General features: G+C 46.5%; 1 protein-coding gene across 4 annotated transcripts in view; it reads left to right on the top strand.

Moving 5' to 3' along the window:
• Positions 1-19,342, top strand: part of LOC103641553 (phospholipid-transporting ATPase 2) — an 81,860-nt gene that overhangs the window by 41,980 nt on the left and 20,538 nt on the right. For all 4 annotated transcript variants that reach the window (XM_008664900.3, XM_020545600.2, XM_020545602.2 and 1 more), the window contains 5 exons: positions 9,496-9,593; positions 9,690-9,832; positions 18,537-18,633; positions 18,705-18,814; positions 18,897-19,061. In XM_008664900.3, the coding sequence (XP_008663122.1) occupies positions 9,496-9,593; positions 9,690-9,832; positions 18,537-18,633; positions 18,705-18,814; positions 18,897-19,061 (613 nt within the window). The remainder of the gene's footprint in view (positions 1-9,495; positions 9,594-9,689; positions 9,833-18,536; positions 18,634-18,704; positions 18,815-18,896; positions 19,062-19,342) is intronic.

Here is a 19,342-nt window from a genome sequence, read left to right as displayed (position 1 = left end):
GGCTGCCCTTGCTGCCCTTCACCTTGGTAATTCACAAAAGTTTGGGCTTCTGAATACAGCATATATTACTCTGATTCCCAAGAAGGCAGACCCCATTTCTGCTGGTGATTACAGGCCCATCAGCCTCATTCACAGCTTTGCTAAGCTGTCCACCAAGGTCCTTGCCAATAGGCTTGCTCCTCTCCTCAACAAGTTGATTGAGGCTAATCAGAGTGCTTTTATTAGGGGCAGATCTATTCATGACAATTATATGTTGGTCCAGCACTCAATTAAGTCATTGCACAGGAGAAAAGTGGCCAGCCTTTTTCTGAAACTGGATTTAACAAAGGCATTTGATTCTGTTTCCTGGGCATTCCTTCTTGAGGTTTTATCCTACCTTGGTTTTGGTAATAGGTGGAGGAATCTGATTTCCAATCTACTGGCTACTTCCTCGACTCAAATTTTATTAAACGGATTTCCTGGGGAGCTGATTAGACATCGCAGAGGTTTGAGGCAAGGGGATCCCCTCTCCCCAATGCTCTTTGTCTTGGTGATGGATGTGCTCAGTAGCCTTTTCAGAGTGGCAGAAGAAAAACAATTGTTGTCTAGTCTGGAAGGTGCCATGGTGAAGTCCAGATTATCTCTATATGCAGATGATGTTGTATTGTTTGTCAAGCCCAGGGTGGAAGAGCTAAATTGTGTCAAACTCATTCTTGACTGTTTTGGAGAAGCTTCTGGCCTAGTAACTAATTTGCACAAGAGTTGTGCCATCCCAATAAGATGTGAGGATGATTTGCTGCAGGAAGGGTGTAACATTCTGCAGTGCACCCCTTCTTCTTTCCCTTGCACTTATTTGGGGCTGCCTATCTCAGATAAGAAGCTTAGCAGGAATATTTTGATGACTTGGGTTGACAAGATTGCAGATAGGCTACCAAATTGGAAAGCTAGGCTCCTCAACCTTGCTGGTAGGACAACCCTTGTGCGCTTTGTTCTCTCTGCCATCCCAGTTTATCTTTTCCTTGCAATGAATGTCCCTAAGTGGGTGATTCACAAAATTGATAAAATCAGAAAAGGATTTGTGTGGAGAGGGAGAAAAGAGGTGAATGGGGGTAGCTGCCTTGTGGCATGGGATTCAGTCACAAGACCTTTGAAGTATGGTGGGCTTGGGATCCCTAATTTACAACACATGTGTTGGGCCCTTCAAGCCAAATGGCTTTGGCTTCAAAAAACAGATCGGGATAGGCCTTGGCTTGGCTTGTCCATCCCCATTCAGCAACATGTTAAAGACCTTTTTGCTGCATCCCTGATTTCTCATGTGGGAAATGGCTCTAATACCTTGTTCTGGACAGATAAGTGGCTTAATGGATGCTCCATCAGAGATCTTGCTTCAGAAGTGGTGTCCAAGGTGGCTAAGCGAGCTCTTACCTCTATGACAGTGGTTCAGGCTCTTGAAAACAGGCAGTGGATTGCACATATCAACCCCCCCTTTCCTTGATTGGAATTCAGCAATTTCTTTTCTTATGGGATACTTTAGGAGATGTGCAGCTTTCTCAGGAGGAAGACCGCCATGTTTGGAGACATGAGACATCAGGGGTGTTCTCCGCTAAATCCTGCTACAAGGTCTTTTTATTAGGTTCTACTGTTTTTGAGCCTTGGAAGAGATTATGGAAGACCTGGGCTCCTCCCAAATGCAAGTTCTTTCTTTGGTTGGCAATAAGAAACAAATGTTGGACAGCTGACAGATTACAGTTGAGGGGACTGCCACACCCAGATGTTTGCCCAATGTGTGATCAAGCCCAAGAGACAATTCAGCACCTCCTTACTACGTGCATTTTTGCCCGGCAATTTTGGCATACAATTCTTGCTGCTATTGGCTTGGGGCATCTCACTCCGACTGCTGATGAGGGAAATTTTTCAGAATGGTGGGGAAAGGTGTGCCTTAGAGTTACCAAGACAAGGAAAAAGGGACTTAACTCTCTGATAATCCTGGGGGCTTGGTGCCTATGGCTTCAGAGAAACAGAGCAGTGTTTCATGGGGAGTCTCCTTCATTGCCCAGGATTCTTAGATGTTTCTCAGATGAGTGTGTTTGCTGGGTTTTAGCAGGAGCTAAGGAGGTCGGTAGTATGGGCTTAGTTGCTGCCCTGGGCGAGGTCGGGTCTAGTTTCAGTACTTCTATGTAATTTCTTTCGGAATTTTGTGGGTCTTTGGGAGATTTGCTTTGCAACATCTCCTCTTTTGTAATGTTTCTCTTCCTCTTTATTATATAAGATGCGCAGTTCTCCTGCGCGTTCTCAAAAAAAAAAAATTCAAACATGAGTTAGTATTTCAAATATAAATGAAACAATCCAAGAAACCCAACATGACATGTACGTTATATTTATTTTTATGTATTAATTATTTATTTAATTTAATGTTTCAAGTATGGAACACACACATTCTTTATTTTAATAGAAAATACCTTCTAATTAAGATATCTTTTTTACTTAACTCTTTTTTTAGAGCAGGTTTCAAAAATTCAAGAACCACTATCATGTATATTCTTATTTCTTTATTTTATTATTTTCCCTTTTACCAATTTTAGGGCTTTACACACACCCACACGCACTCTAGGATAGCTAGAAGTACAAAGATATTATGACCAACTGCACTCATGACCAAGAAAGAAGGTCGCCGATTAGTGCGCTGGAGTGGAGAGGATGCTATCTATTCCACTGGCTCCAGCCCTACACCAGTTGTGAGACTCCTCCTTGACCCACTTGATGACCATGGTAGAACAAGGCTCCTTTGCTAAGCTCATCACTAAGCTTCTAGCAAATAGATTGGCTAGTCACCTTGACAATATGATATCTCAGAATCAAAGTGCTTTTATTAAGGGCAGATCCATACTTGACAATTTTATGCTTGTTCAGCAGACAACTATTATGCTCCACCAGAAAAATTGTGCAAGGATCCTTCTTAAATTGGATATCACCAAGGCTTTTGATTCTGTCTCATGGCCGTTTCTCCTCGAAGTTATGAAGCATTTGGGCTTTGGGCAAATTTGGTGTGATATTATCAGCACTCTTCTTGCATCTGCTTCTTCTCAAGTTCTACTTAATGGTGCTCCAGGGCATAAAATTCTTCATAGAAGGGGTCTTCGGCAGGGAGATCCTCTATCCCCAATGCTATTCATCCTGGTTATGGATGTTTTGTGCTATTTAATTAAAAAGGCAGCTGTTGTGGGATTGTTGGAGCCGTTATCTGGAAATTCAGACCACTCCCGTATATCTCTTTATGCTGATGATGTGGTAATCTTCCTTCACCCGGTGGCATCTGATGTTGTGACCACCATGGATATTCTTAGGATTTTTGGAGAGGCTTCTGGGCTTAAAACAAATATGGCAAAGAGCAGCGTCTTCCCCATCCGGTGTGCTGCTGAAAATCTGGATATCATTCACAACTTGTTGCCATGCGTCGTTGCCAGCTTCCCCTGCAAGTATTTGGGGGTGCCTCTTTCCTTGAAGAGGCTTGGGAAACAGCACCTCCAGCCGCTCATTGATAAAATTGCAGGTCGTCTTCCCAGCTGGAAAGCTGATCTGTTAACCAAAGCTGGAAGATTGATCCTTGTCCAAGCGGTCTTGTCGTCAATGACTATTTATTTAACTATGGCCATGGATCTACCTACTTGGGTGATTAAAGCAATTGACAAAATCAGAAGAAGTTTCTTGTGGAGAGGAAGGAAGAATGCTTTGGGAGGACATTATATGGTAGCCTGGAGCAAGGTTACTAGACCAAAAAAGCTTGGGGGTTGGGCATCTTGGACCTGCAAAAAATGAATTGGGCTCTTAGGCTGCGCTGGCTTTGGCTGAAAAAAATGATCCTGACCGGCCTTGGGCTTCCTTTAATATAAAGGCTCACCCTTCAGTGAAGGCCTTTTTCTCGGCAGCGGTTTCCTCGGTGGTGGGCAATGGTAAAAACATTTTGTTTTGGACTGATAAATGGATTGATGGCCAGAGTCTCTGTCAGTTGGCCCCTCACCTGGTCAAGACGGTCTCTTCTAGGGCTAAAAAGAGGAGTGTCCACAATGCTCTCACAACAAGGGGATGGGTGCAGGACATTCGAGGTGCTATCACCCTAAGTATTCTATCTGAATTCTTCAAAGTTTGGGATCTCACCGCTCACTGGAATTTACAACAGGACCATGAGGATAAGCACATCTGGCTGCTCTCTAGCTCAGGTCTTTATTCCACCAATTCGGCATACACTGGTTTCTTTTTTGGATCAACAATATTTAAACCCTGGGAGAGGATTTGGAAAGCTTGGACACCTGGAAAATGCAAGTTCTTCATGTGGCTTGTGGCTCATGGTCGCTGCTGGACAGCTGACCGTCTGGCAAGGAAGGGGTTGCCTCACCCTCATCTCTGTCCGTTGTGTGATCAGGAGGAGACCCTAAACCATCTGTTAGTTTCCTGCGTCTTCTCCCGTGACGTTTGGTTTCAGATTCTGAAAATTGTCCGTTTTCAGCACCTTGCTCCTAACCTTGCGACCTCTTCCTTTGAGGTTTGGTGGGAAGGAGTTGTCGCGGACCCGGGTGATCCAACGTATAAGGGGCTGTCTAAGGGCCTCAATTCTTTGATCATTCTTGGGGCTTGGGCCATTTGGAATCATCGCAACCGTTGTGTCTTCAATTTGATACTAGATCAAATAGAGACTCATATAGAGTTACACGGATCAAGCCTTGACCCACGGACCGGGTGGCACATGGTGTAGATCTGCCCCTGCCGACAACCAAGAAGTATTAGTAAGGGCATCCTCCACCGTCCTCCTATTAGCTCTTCGCATAGGGATGGTAGCTAGAAGTCGGGGAGCATGGTTAGTATCAGTACCCTGGAACAGGGGTACCCGTTACTACAGTATGAAGGTGCGGTGTCCATGCGGCTATCCTTAATCGTGTGGCGAACAGTACCTGCCCCCACCACGTGGACGGCTCCAGGGCCGCCACATGGCCAAGAAAGACAATCTACTCCATGGTGTCAACAGTGGGTCCGGACCCCCACGGGAAAGTGCCGGACCCCTGGATACACAGACCGGACCCCCGAGACGGGTCCCGGACCTCCCTGTGTGGGGCCCAGGCCGCTCACAACAAGGTCCCGGGATTCTAAGAGGAGTACCCGGACCTTAATCAAGGCCAGGCGGGGGTCCGAAGCCAACACATGTCCGGACCATATTGCGTACGTCCCTGCTCCCCGCTCAGGCGGAGACCCGATGCTGTCACGTGGCCAGCCGCCTGTGACGTAAGCCAACGGGCGGAGCCAGACGTAAGGCCTCTGGGCCGCGCGCATTTATTATGGGTGAGGCACGCCGCCTGTCAAACTGGCAGGCGATGTGCCGCCTCAGCATTAAATGCGCCCCGTCTACTCCGCTGACAAGCGATGTGCCGCCTCAGCATTAAATGAGCCCTGTCCTCTCTGCTGACGGGTGGCGTCCAGGCCATCTTGCAGGCGGCGTGCCCGTCCACTCCGGTGGCGGACAGTACGCCCGTGCTGCGGCATACACTATGTTCATCATCACTTGTACGTAGCCAAGGAAGCTTCCGCTGCACGCCAATGCTACGCGGACCGCGGATATCAGGGCACAAGGAGATTGCACTGGCGACCAGCATTAGTGGCTCCAAGTATTACATCCGTTATGTCCCTGGGCCCGCATGTCGGGGCTCAGCACCCTTGTACGTGCCCCCCTTTAGCTATAAAAGGGGAGGCACACAACGTTACAACACAAGCTCACTCAGACACACTTAGACCCAGCTCAGGCTCACAAGTTCATACAAGCTCTCAAGCTCAATACATCACACAGTGGAGTAGGGTATTACGCTCCGGCGGCCCGAACCACTCTAAAACCTTGTGTGTTCTTGTGTTCGTTCATCGCTTAGCAGACAGGCAAAACGCTTAGGCCCCTCCTCATCTTAGGATTTAGGGCGGGTGCATTCCGCCACTCGGCCGGAGATTTCCTCTCCGACAGTTAGCAACACTCTTTCCATGGATCCATAAACCAATCCAAAATAAAATTGCACCATTTCCAACTGAATTAGGGACTGCATTAATATATATTTAGGTACATGGGCTTGGCCAAAGACGCATTACAACTCAAAAAACATGAGCTAACACTCCTCGCGGTCGCAACTCTAGCCACTGTAGATGTTGAGACTGGACTGAAACTGCGAGAACAGCGTGGAGGGAAGACCCTTGGTGAAGATATCAGTGAACTGGGAGGTGGTTGGGACGCGGACATCAAGGCGACACACTCGCAGACGAAGTGGAGGTCGAATCACGTGTTTTGTGTGCTCATGTTGCACGTGATGGTGGAGAGGTAGACCGCGTTGACGTTGTCGCCGTAGATGAGGGTGGCACGGGCGAGGGGCCTATGAAGCTCCTGGAGCAACTGATGGAGTCAAGATGCCTTAGCCACGCCGTTGGCCACGACGTGGCACTCGTCCTCAACGCTAGAGCTAGAGACGACGGGCTGCCGCTTCGATGACCAGGAGATAAGGTTGGCGTCCAAGAACACGCGTAGCATGAGGTGGATTGGCGAGTGTCAGGGCAACCAACCTAGTCAGCATCGGTGTAGACGACCAACCCAGTGGTCGTAGAGGGCCAAAGTAGAAGGCCATGGTCGAGGGTGCCATGGAGGTAACGAAGGATTCGTTTAGCAGTGGTGAGGTGTGGCTCCCACAGAGTGTGCATGTGGAGGCACACCTGTTGGACGGCATAGGCGATGCAGGCCTAGTGAAGGTGAGGTATTTGAGTGCCTTGGCGAGGCTACGGAAGGCCGTCACTTCATCGACGTCGTCGGAGACCTTTGCCTAATTGTCGACATGCATGGAGCAAGGCTTGCAGTCAGACATGCCAGCCTGCTCTAGGATGTCGAGGGTGTACTGCCGCTAATGGAAAAAGGGACCCTATGGACGACGCCCAACGACGACCCCTACAAAGTGGTGGAGAGGACCCAAGTCCTTCGTCGCAAACTCCTGCCGCAGAGAGGTGATTGTGTGATGAAGGAGGGCGGGTTGGACGCTATGTGGACGATGTCGTCGACGTAGAGTTAGGGTAACAGGTATTAGTGCTGCGTCGGAGGACGAATAGGGACATGTCCGATTTGGCCTTGACGAAGGCCAGCGATACCAATTAGGAAGCGAAGCGACTGTACCAGGTCTGTGGTGCCTGCTTGAGGCCATATAGCGAGTGGTTGAGCTTGCACACTAAATGAGGATGAGTGGAGTTGACGAAGCCAGCAAGCTAGCTACAATACACTGTTTCGATGTGAGTGCCATGGAGGAAAGCGTTCTTGATGTACAACCGATGCACCGCCCAGTTGCGAGAGCGCCAGAGAGAGGACTGTCCAGACGGTGGCGGGCTTCACGACGGGGCTAAAGGTCTCGTCGTAGTCTACTCCAGGACGCTGAGTGAAGCCATGAAGGACCCAACGAGCTACATTTCCTTCCGCCAAACCATCTTGCCCATGGGCACCACCTCTTGGTGTGTCACAGGTGAATTCCTATCCCACATAGACAATCGTTGAGCCGGGCGCTTCGCCTAAGTCGTAGGCCCTGTCGAATGAGGCCCAAGATGACCCCAAACTCTACCACGAGCCACGATGCTCGGTCAGGGCTTTATCACCAAAACTCTTGTTGGGACAACTGAACACCTAGTGGCTCAGTTGCTAGCTCCGAAAGCAGTGCGGTGGCCGACGACAAACAACAACCCGATGAGAGGAGGATAGGCAGCTGAAGCATCTCCCTCGGAGATCCTCGGGGGTCGGTTAGCATGGGCCAACTTGACGACGGTGACACTCTTTCTTGCCTACATCCTGCTGCCAGCCCTCCTTGTCAGGCCTGGCCTTGGACGAGACCCTAGCCTGGGGCCCCTTTCTGAGCAGAATCCTCATAGGATCTTTGGTCGAACTGGAGCGTTGAGTCAATGAGATCTCCTTTGGCAATTCCGAGAGAAGGGCCTCCTTGTAGGAAGCGATTGCTGAAGCCCTAGCCGCAAGAGCCAGGCTCCCTCCATCCACTGGCGAGGATGGATTGGATGGGCTGGAGTCCCGCCATCACTGTGCCCTAGAACGACCCGGAGGGAGGAAAGGCTCAGCGTGGGGAGACAAGTTTGGGGTGGAACGTGGGAGGCCGCCTGCGATGGGGAGCAGGGGCGGTGGTGCTGGTGGCCGCTGGACCCGGGCAGGGAGCTGACACGGGGGCTGGAGGCAGAGCGTCGAGGGTGGGGAGGGGACATGAGAGGGCCATTGCTCTCTGGTCTCAACAATTCATGCCCTTATTCTAATGTACTCTAATACACCATATTAAAAGTTATTGTACAATTTGTTATACTGTTTGGTTGTTAATTTGATTTCATATAGGATATTTTTTTTGCTGTAGTGATACACTTAACATGATTGAACATTGACTTGATGGCCTTTGACAACATCCTTACTGGAAGCGGGAAGCTTCCATAGCCTAGGTTTAGTGCCTTGTTGTGCTCCTGGCTAGTGGCTACTGGCCTAGAAACATATTATTGGTACTACTATGTCAGACGGCCTTTTCTGGGACTTGCCAAAAAGCCCAGACCTGTTCACTTGTGGGCGTTGCTATATTGCTATGACTTTGAGGTCCAACCTGCAAAACCTTCCCTCGAGACTTGACAGAGCGACAAAGGATTGAGGTTGCGCGATAGTGTTGCACACTAGTCTAGTTTTTTTCAGCTAAAAATGACAAGGTTTACTATGTCAGACTCGACAGAGCGACAAAGGATTGAGGGAAGCCTTACTCTGCATTGTTGCAAAGAGGCCACATCGAACCTAGGACCTTTGGCTCAGTGGAAGGGCTTCTCACCACTGCGTTAGGCCTATCCTTTTTTTTGACTAATTGCACATATTTTATTGCGTCTGATAAAACAGCAAGTTTGCCACTACTATAAACATCAAATTCAATTGTAACATCATTAATTTGTTCTGGGACCAAAACTTTTTAAATATGTAACATCACTTCGAACACTTCATTGTGCTAATGTTTGCTCAGTTGAGAACTTAAGTAGTATGTAATCATCAAATGCTTTGACTGTAGAAACTAGAAAATTTTCAAGACATCATATTCCTCTAGATGGTTATCTGTCTGAGTGTTAAAAGCAGCAAGGTTTACTTAGATACTTTAGGTTAACTGTTCCTTTTTAGGGTTGGAAACAAATTCACAAACAGTCAAATTTGGGGGTTACTTGCGGATAGCTGTAGCTGAAGAAGCTGATCAAACTTTCTCTAGCTCACCCGCATTTTTTTCCTTGATTTATTTCTCCTGTTCTTGATGTGATGATGTGTGTTGGCCTGTTGGGGAGATTGAAACCAATAGGTTTATCTTGTATTTTTTATGCTACAAGAGTTGAAGGTGTAAATGAATTGTTTGGGCACTTCAAGAAGTTCAGATACTGTTATTAATAATTTTCTATACTTATTTGATCTCTGATTTTAAAATATTTTTTTATAATTGGTTGTAGGTTACTCTTGATTTGGCTAAAGGTTTGTATGCAAAGTTTATTGACTGGGATGAGCAAATGTTTGATTGGGAAACAAATACACCTGCTCATTCAGCTAAGTGCGTGCTGCAATTTATTTGTTTCTGTAAACTTTGAAGTTTATTGTATCTAGATTCTCTATTTCCTAATGCTTATTAGATAATTGTATCCTTCAGCACAGCTATTAGCGAGGACCTCGGACAGATTGAATATATTTTGAGTGACAAAACTGGGACACTCACAGAGAATAAAATGATCTTCAAACAATGCTGCATAAGTGATACTTTGTATGGAAATGACAACGGAGATGCATTAAACGGTTGTCTACTTACTCATTATGTTCTTTACATCCTATTAAGGGACAATGTTCATCCTTTTCTTTTCTCTATTAAGGCATGCTTGTTATGTGTATGAATTATGAGAAATTGCGGAGGTGGAATTGGGGGATAAGGGTACATCAGCCCTCTAAATGGAGGAGACTGAGCTGGGCGTAATACAACACGTCAACACCCATGGTTCTATTTCTGCAAGTGAGCAGTTGTAACACTCCAACTACTCCAAGATAAGTTTCCGAAAAAGAAGGCACGTCTTTTTGTAGGAGTATTCTATCAATTCTATTAAGCTTTGGATCAGGATGCCACAACAACAGTGCCTGTTTATAGTACTACAGCCTAACCAGGCCACTTGTTAGGGTCCTAGCCATAACACATGCTATTGCTTGCGCAAATGTGGCATGTTAGACCGTGTCCAGCAGTTTCACCCATATGGTTACTCAAAACATTGTTTTGCACTGTTATACATTGCAGACTGCACTGTTCGCAGAGTGGAGTTTGAATATGCTATGGGGATGGGTAATCTGCTAGAGATAGACTTGGTGACCGGAAATTCTTAGAGACGGGAAGTGCACACTTCATTGCAATTTGGATCCCACTATTGTTGTATTTCCCCTTTTCCTCTTATAGTATAATGATATCACTTTTTGTAGTCGGCAATTATACCTAACAGTTTTCATGTACTATTGAAAATGGTAGTCGAAATTCATACTGTACAAAGCTTTGTACAATAAAAAAATATTAAGGTGGTTATATGTAGAAGAGCAAAATGCATCAGCGGTCCTTGAACTTGCACGCTTGTGTCACTTGGGTCATCGAACTTAAAAAACCACGAAAACGAGTACTTGAACTTTGCCGACCCGTGCAAAATCGTCCAAAACCGGATTTGCTCAAACTGGATGGCGACATGGCAATGCCACGTTGGAGCCTCCCACACGTGCTGTGTGCCACCTGGTATACGCAGTCTACGAACTTGACATGTTGTGTCACTTAGGTACTCGAATTTGGCATGCTGGGTCATTTGGGTCCCTGGCATCTAGTTTAAGTAAATCCGGTTTTGGATGATTTTGCACCGGTCGACAAAGTTGAAGGAGCCGTTTTTGTGGTTTTCTAAGTTTGGTGACCCAAGTGACACAACGTGCTAGGTTCAAAGACCGTTGATGCATTTTACTCTATGTAGAAAGGTCAACAATGACTAACTTTTGGAACAACTTTAGACTTCATGATATCTATTTTCTTTTTTCGAAAAACTCAGGAGAGCTGCACATCTTTATATTAAGAAGGGAAATTAAGGTCCAAGAGGACCAGTACAAAAACCCACCCTATGGTGGCCAGCAACAAGCATAAATAAAACTGTCCATAGGACCAAGATACAAAAAGACGACCGATGAAAAAATTAAGTCGAGCCTGCTGCGCCTAGAGCGGCAGCAAGACCAAGACTTCCGAGGTGTTTGGCACCAACCAGCACCCATAAGGATAGCTCGTCGATGAAGCTTCTATGCACCTTGCCAATGGTTGGTGAATCTCCATCGAAAATAACTGTTTCTATGCAACCAAAGGCACCATGCTCCCAAAATAATGGCACTGTTGGCTCCCTTTCTCTTGTTTCTGTGCACCTGAATGGTCACTATTCCCCACTAATCAGCAAACTTAGTATCCTCTGGTCCTGGAGTTAGGTGGCCCATACCAAAGGGGGAGAGGATGCTATGCCAAAACTGCCTGGCGAAGACACAACCGGTCAACAGATGCTGAACTGTTTCTTGCTCTTGTTCACAGAAAGGGCATGCTTCCGGATGGGGAAGACCTCTTTTTTGCAGCCTGTCAGCTGTCCAACACTTATTCTGCATGGCTAACCATAAAAAGGTCTTACACTTAGGAGGAGCCCAAGATTTCCAAAGTCTTTTCCAAGGTTCGAAGGTGATGGAGCCCAAAAACAGAACCTTGTAGCAGGACCTAGAAGAGAAAAGGCCCGAAGACTTGAATCTCCACACATGGTGATCCTCCTGAAGAGTGAGCACTATCTCACCCAAGGTGTCACAAAACGTAAGATATTACTGTATACCTACAATGGAGAGGGTTGGCTTGATGTCCCTAACCCACAACATGCCCTCCAAAGCTTGATGCACTGTCCTGGTAGAGGCCACCTTTTTATCCACCTTTGAGATCACTTCAGGTGCCAGCTCAGCGATAGAGCACCCATTTAACCATCTGTCCCTCCAAAAAGGGTGTTTTTGCCATTGCCCACATGAGTGTACATTGAACTGGCCACTAGTTTCCTTACTTGTGACTGAACAGGGAGATCCAATCCACTCCAAGGCCTATTCGGGTCAGTCTTGATGAGCCAAAGCCATTTAGCTTGCAGCGCCCAACTCTTATATATCAGGTTTGGGATACCAAGTCCACCAAGGTCCAGCGGTCTGCTGACTTTATCCCACGCCACAAGGCAATGCCCACCTTTCACATCTTTTCCACCCTTCCACAAGAAACCTCGCCGAATTTTGTCAATAGCACTGATAACCCACTTGGGAACATTCATGGCGATGAAAAGATATACGGGGATTGCAGAGAGCACGAACCGGACCAAGGCTGTCCTGCCAGCAAGGTTTAGAAATGGAGCCTTCCAACCGGACAGCCGGTTAGCTATCTTGCCCACCCACTGCAAGAGGTCCCTCCTCCCCAACTTCTTATCAGAAACAGGCGCTCCAAATAGTTGCATGGAAAAGAAGCCAGATTGCACTGCAAAATGTTACAATTGTCCTGAACAGTCTGATCATCACAACTGAGAGGGATAGCACAACTTTTTTTTTTGCAAATTCACAACTAAGCCCGAGGCCTCTCCAAAGCAATCCAGGATCATTTTGACACAAATAAGATCTTCAACTGCAGGCTTGACAAAAAGAACCACATCATCTGCGTAAATGGAGAGCCTAGATTTCATGTTTCTGATGGCCAGGTCATGCAACAATCCTCTTTCCTCAGCATGCTTGAATAAGCTACTAAGCACATCCATCACGATTATGAAAAGCATAGGAGATAAGGGGTCGCCTTGGCGCAGCCCCCTCCGGTGTCGAATATAATCCCCCGGAGTTCCGTTAATTAACACTTGTGTGGAAGAAGTGGATAACAAATTGAACACAAGGCCGCACCACCTGGGCCCGAAGCCAAGATGAGATAACACTTCTAGGAGAAAGACCCAGGACACTGAGTCAAAAGCTTTTGTAATATCTAGCTTTAGAAATAGGCTAGCGATCTTCTTCCTGTGAAAGGCATTGATAGAGTGCTGAACCAACATGTAGTTGTCATGAATGGAGCGACCCTTGACAAAGGCACTTTGATTTGTAGCCACCAGATTATGAAGGTGTGGTGCTAAACGATTAGCCAAGACTTTGGATACCAATTTGGCAAAGCTGTGAATAAGACTAATTGGCCTGTAATCTCCAGCTGTCTTGGCATCAACCTTCTTAGGGATAAGTGTTAGGTACGCAGAGTTCATCATCCACAATTTGCGCGTGTTACCTTGGTGCAGGGTGATAACTGCCGCCATCAGATCAGCCTTAATTATGTGCCAACAAGTTTTATAAAACCTTCCTGTATAACCGTCTGGCCCCGGGGCTTTGTCCGAGGGAAGGCTAGCAATAGTGGCCCGGACCTCCTCTGTAATGGGAAGGTCCAAAGCCCCAAGATCAACATCAGCACTGTGGCAAGCCTCCAAATCTAGAGTGAACTCACGCTGCTTCGCTACACCCAACAAATTGGAGAAAAAATCAAACAAGACCTCTTGTTTTTGCTCTTGAGAGGTGGCGATCTGGTCCCCATGCACTAATTCAGAGATAAAGTTCCGCTTTTTCCAATAGCAAGCCTGTAGATGAAAAAAGGAAGTGTTGGCATCTCCCTCTTTCAGATATTTGATCCGCGATCTAAGTCTAGCAATTGTCCTTTCCAGAGAAGCAAGCCCTAGGCAGTGGTGCTTAAGCCTTCCTTTCAGCCATATCTCGTCCCCACACAACAGTCTATTGTGTTGAGCAATCTCAAGTCTGTGCAAAATTTCCCTGGCCAAGCTAAGCTGAGATTTAATATTTCCGATCCTTTTATGACTCCACGACTGCAAAGCCTTTGCAAGCCTTTTCAACTTTAGAGCCATTCTTTCCAAGGGATAAGAAAACATCACTGGCTGCTCCCAAGAGGTAGCCACCGTCTCCAAAAAATCTGGAATCTTAGTCCAAAAACTCTCAAAATGGAATCTTCGCTTCCCCTTGACATCCTCATTAAGATGCAGAGCTAAGGGACAATGGTCAGAGAGCTCCGAAGAGTTGACATCTTCGCTTCCCCTTGACATCTATTTTCTAATGGTGCTGCTAGATTGTTAGTGCACTTAACAATGCCATGGTGTTTTTGGAGATGTGTTATAAATTCTATTTATGGATTTTGAGTTTTTTCTTGAATATATAGGAGAGCTGCGGATCAATATATTAAGAAGAAAAAACGAGTGTAGAACCCATACAATACCACACATACAGAACATTCACACAAAAATAAGCTTGCCAGTGACTACAAACAACAAACAACCTTGACCATCAAACTAACTATCACTAGACCCAAGGGCGAGGAGATGAGTAACCCTGTGGGCCCAACGAACAGCAACAACTAATCCTTTTAGTCTCAAACAAGATGAGGTAGGCTAGAGTTAAAAATTAACAGAAGCCACAAAATCTAGGTTCAGGCACGTGGATAGCTGTTTTTCATTTGCTCCTATTCAAGGCTAAATCTTTGGATACATTCCATCCTTTTATGTCTTCTTTTACTGTCTCTTATGTTGAATGGTGTTTAAACCCTAACCCTTGAATGGGCTAAGTATATATATATGCACGACGACTCATCACCCAGGGTGATGGACCAGAGGCCCATCACCTGAACCAGCCCAAACCTAATTAAATCCTACCAAACCATGCGCAACAGCTCATCGAACCACCCCTGCATGCATGTCAGCCACCCAAACTAATTTCCCCCCATGTCGCCACTCGCACGTATCACTCCGCTGCCACCTGCAATTAGCTAAAGTCTGCTCTGATCTAATCCAATCCACCACCGCACCGATCTACGCTACCCCAACGTCCGCAATTCCTCATCGTCATGCCTCCATTCATTAGCCACATCATACGTCTCTCGTTCTCGACTCATCACCTTGAATTGCTGAATGTTTATTTTTGAATGACTGAAGTATACCTTGAAGTGCTGAATGTTTCTTCATTGTAGAATTTTAGAAACGATAAATGGTTGAAGTAAACCTTAAATAACTAAATATTGGTTTCTGTTGCACATTAAAGTAAACCTTAAATGACTGAAGTAAACCTTAAATCGCTGAAGTAAACCTTGAATGACTGAATGTTTATCCCTAAATGGCTGAAGTAAACCTTGAATTGCTGAATTTTTTCCTTGTAAAGTTTTAAAAACGATGAATGGTTGAAGTAAACCTTGAATATCGGAATACTTATTCCTGTTGTACATAGAAGTAAACCTTGAATGGATGAAGTAAAGATTCAATGGATGAATATTTGTTGGTGCGCCCAACGGGCAGTGGGTGGATCAGCTCCGGTAATTGCGCGCGGATCTGATTGGCCGATGGGGTTAGTTTCCTAGTGCGCTTAATTTCCTAATGTGGTTGGTCCCTCGTGGGCTGGTCCGATTGGACCTTTTGGTTCAGGTGATGGACCATACGTCTCGTCACACTAGGTGATGATTAGCGTTTAGGTATAACATGTATCTATACTACTCTATTAAGAACCTAATGTGGGCGTCTAGTGGCTGGTGCTACCACAACTTCACCCTCCGCACTGACTCTCTAGACCCGCCTCACGCGCTCCTACTGGTTCTCCCGCCCCACGCGCCTCGCCTTGGCGTCGTGCCCTATGGGCCCCATGCCCAGCGCCCGCGCAATTCTCTCAGCTACTGACTTGTGGACCCCCAGCGCCCGCGCAGCGGGCTACTGCGCCTGCCTAGCACTCGACCCCGCCCGCGCAGCTACCACACCGCGCAAAAATAGTGCAGAGCAGCACTCGAACCCACACCCCCTGCTCTAGAAATTTGGAGCTAACCACTAGACCACACGTACCTTAGTGTTTAGAAATAAACAATAATTATATAACAACCGTAGCAAAGCACGAACAACTAGCTAGTATATTTATGTGTATCATGTTACATGGGCCAGGCTCTAGGCCTTTTACATTTAGACAAGAAGATACAATCTAACACCCCCGCAGTTGAAATTCTAGCCGCGTCAGACGTTGAGACTGGACCAAAACTCCGAGAACAATGAGGGAAGACCCTTACTGAAGATGTTAGCAACTTGTGAGCTCATCAAGACATGAACACGGACATCCTCGACAGCAACACACTCATGGACAAAGTGAAGATCAATTTCAACATGCTTCATGCCCTGGTGCTTGACGAGGTTGATGGAGAGGTAGACGACGTTATCGTAGTAGACAAGCGTGCTCTTGATGAGAGGGTTGTGGAGCTCCTGGAGGAGCTGGCACAACCAGCTTGCCTAAACCACCCCATTGGCGGTAGCTCGACATTCCGTCTCAGCACTAGAGCGGGAGACCACGGGTGACGCTTAGAGGACCAAGAGATAAGGTTGGCCCTAAGAAATAGCGCATAACCGAAGGTTGATCGACAAGTATCTAGGCATCTAGCCTAATCAACATCTGTGTAGACGACTAGCTCAGGTGTAGGAACACTGAAGATGGAGCCCATAGTCGATAGTACCCTGGAGGTAATGAAGGATCTGCTTGACTGCTCTTAGGTGTGACTTTCGGGGATCATGCATGTAGAGATAGACCTACCGGACAACATACACGATGTCAGGTAGTTGAAGGTGAGATACTGAATAGCACTGGCAAGGCTGCAGTAGGCAGTGAGATCGTTGACAGGGGAACCGTTGCCATAGACCTTGACCTGCGTGTCCACCTGTGTTGTGCAAGGCTTGCACTCCAGCATCCCAGCACGCTCCAGGATATCTAGGGTGTACTGATGTTGCTGAAGAATCAAGCCATTCGGCGATGCTCAACAACAATCCCTAGAAAATGAAGAGGACCCAAATCCTTCATGGCGAACTTGTGCTAAAGGGTTCTAATGATCCGGTGCAGTAGGCCCGAGGAAGAGACAATGATCACAATGTCATCAATGTATAGAAGAAGGCATATAGTGTTACTACCGTGCTGATAGATGAACAGAGAGGTGTCCAACTTAGCCTCAGTAAAACCCAGGGAGAGCAGATATGTGGCAAACCTACTATACCAAGTATGGGGAGCTCGCTTCAGACTATAGAGGGACTTGAGTTTGCAGACCATATTAGGGTGTGCAGTCAACAAAACCGACAGGCTGACTGCAATAGACGGTCTCAATGAGAGTCCCATAGAGGAAGGTATTCTAGACGTCGATCTGATGAACTGGCCAAGAACGAGAGAGTTAGTGAGAGAACTTGGACAGTAGCAGGCTTCACCTGGATTGAACGTCTTAGTGTAGTCAAACCATGACGTTAAATGAAGCCATGGAGAAACCAAACGGGCCTTGTACTGATCCATAGAGCCATCAGCCTTCCACATATGTGTCTAGACTCACTTGCTAGTCATCACATTGTGCCGCCTAGGGGACGGGCACCGAATCCCAAGTGTGATTGGCAAGGAGGGCCTAGTACTCTTCCTCCCTAGCGTGATGCAAGTGAGAATTGGCGAGGGCACTATGGACAGAAGACGACAAATAGGAGACCGACGTGGACGTGGTGAGGGTTGCAGTGAAGAGGCGGTGATACACTGCTGGCTTGGTCTGAGATTGGGGCGGTGCACCCACCCGCACATGTAGTTGATAGGCATGCACATGGTTGGCATAGCGAGGTGAGGCCGGTGCCGGTGAGGCCCCATTGGCACTGCTAAGTACGAAGGAGGCGTCACCGGAGCCGCCAACGGTTTAGCAGAGGTCGGCAGGGGGGCACACGGTCCTACCGGTTGTGGTAGGGCAACCTGGAGGGAGTCCAGGGGCACATGAGCCATGAAAGGCACCGGTGCCATAGGCAGGAGCGGCGTGGGGAAACCTGCAAGGGGAAACAAATGGTGGATGACTAGATGGAGATGCAGAGTTAGGATCACGAAGAAAATTCAACTCGGGAAGGGAGTCGATGGTGCACTGGGAGGGAGTCGAAAAGGGGAAATCCGTCTTGACGAAGATGACGCGACGGGAGATCAAGAGAGGATGAGTGGTGAGGTCAAGGCATAGGTACCATTTGTGATTAGGGGAGTAACTGAGGAAGACGTAGCTGGCGGAGTGAGGGGCAAGCTTGTGGGGAGCGGTGGCAGAAAGGTTGGGGTAGCCTTTCTAGACTTGACCATCTGCTATTTCATTTGTTTTGGCCCACCAATCATTGAAGGAAAAATTTTCCAGTTGAGGGGTCAATCCTGAAAGCCTACTTTCTGGAAGAGGATATACCATACTTGTTGAGCAAATACACATGAGTAAATGATCAATTGTTTCTCCAGCCTGGTCACAACATGCAGCGGTCATGGATTTTGAGTTACCATTCTTGATATTGTTATTGCTTTATTACTTATTAGTAAATAACTTGTGCTCTAAATGTGCCGCCCAAACTGTTGCAGAAGCAAAGCTGTTTTTCGTCCACTGACAATTCTCTCAACTTAGATGTCAGACTTGTAAATGCGGTCTCAAGTAATGATCCTGATGTCATCAAATTTCTGTTGGTTATGGCTCTTTGCAATACAGTGGTCCCTATCAAAAGGCAAGTCACAGTTTCTTTTCGTTACTCTGCATGGTATTAAGCTGTTATTTATAAAATTTTCATACTTTCAGCAATGATGGTACTGTGTCATACAAAGCACAATCCCAAGATGAGGAAGCTTTAGTTAACGCTGCAGCAAAGCTGAATATGATGCTCATCAGTAAAGACACCATTACAGCTGGTTAGTGAATGTTCATCGGTTTGTGATGAGATTATTACAATTCCATTAAGCTGTTTGATTGAATTCCCTTTTGTTTCTTCAGAGATTTGTTTCAATGGGTCTAAGTTTTGGTATGAGTTGTTGGACATTTTGGAATTCACTTCTGATCGCAAAAGAATGTCTGTAGTGGTAAAGGAAGGGGAGACTGGTAAGATCCTTCTTTTATCAAAAGGTGCTGATGAAGCTCTCCTGCCTCGTGCCTGTCCAGGTATATGGTATAGCCATGAAAAGTGCATTACGTCATGATTCATCCCAATATTGAATTAACCTGTTTTGCTTTGGTTTTCTCTGCGTTCTAAGAATAGTGCATATTATAATGTTCAGAGATATCTATTGCTGATTCTATTCATCTTGAGGTAGCAACTGTTATGATTATAGCTTGTATTCATTATGAGGGCTCTAGGCCCGAATAAATAGAGGTACATGAGATTACAAATATGCACAAGACCCCTTATACAACAGGGAAATACAAACAAGTACATATTTCTC

This window comes from Zea mays, chromosome 10 (assembly GCF_902167145.1).
Source record: "Zea mays cultivar B73 chromosome 10, Zm-B73-REFERENCE-NAM-5.0, whole genome shotgun sequence".
NCBI lineage: Eukaryota > Viridiplantae > Streptophyta > Magnoliopsida > Poales > Poaceae > Zea > Zea mays.
Note: the sequence above shows the minus strand (reverse complement) of the source record. Positions and strands in the feature narration are given on the sequence as shown.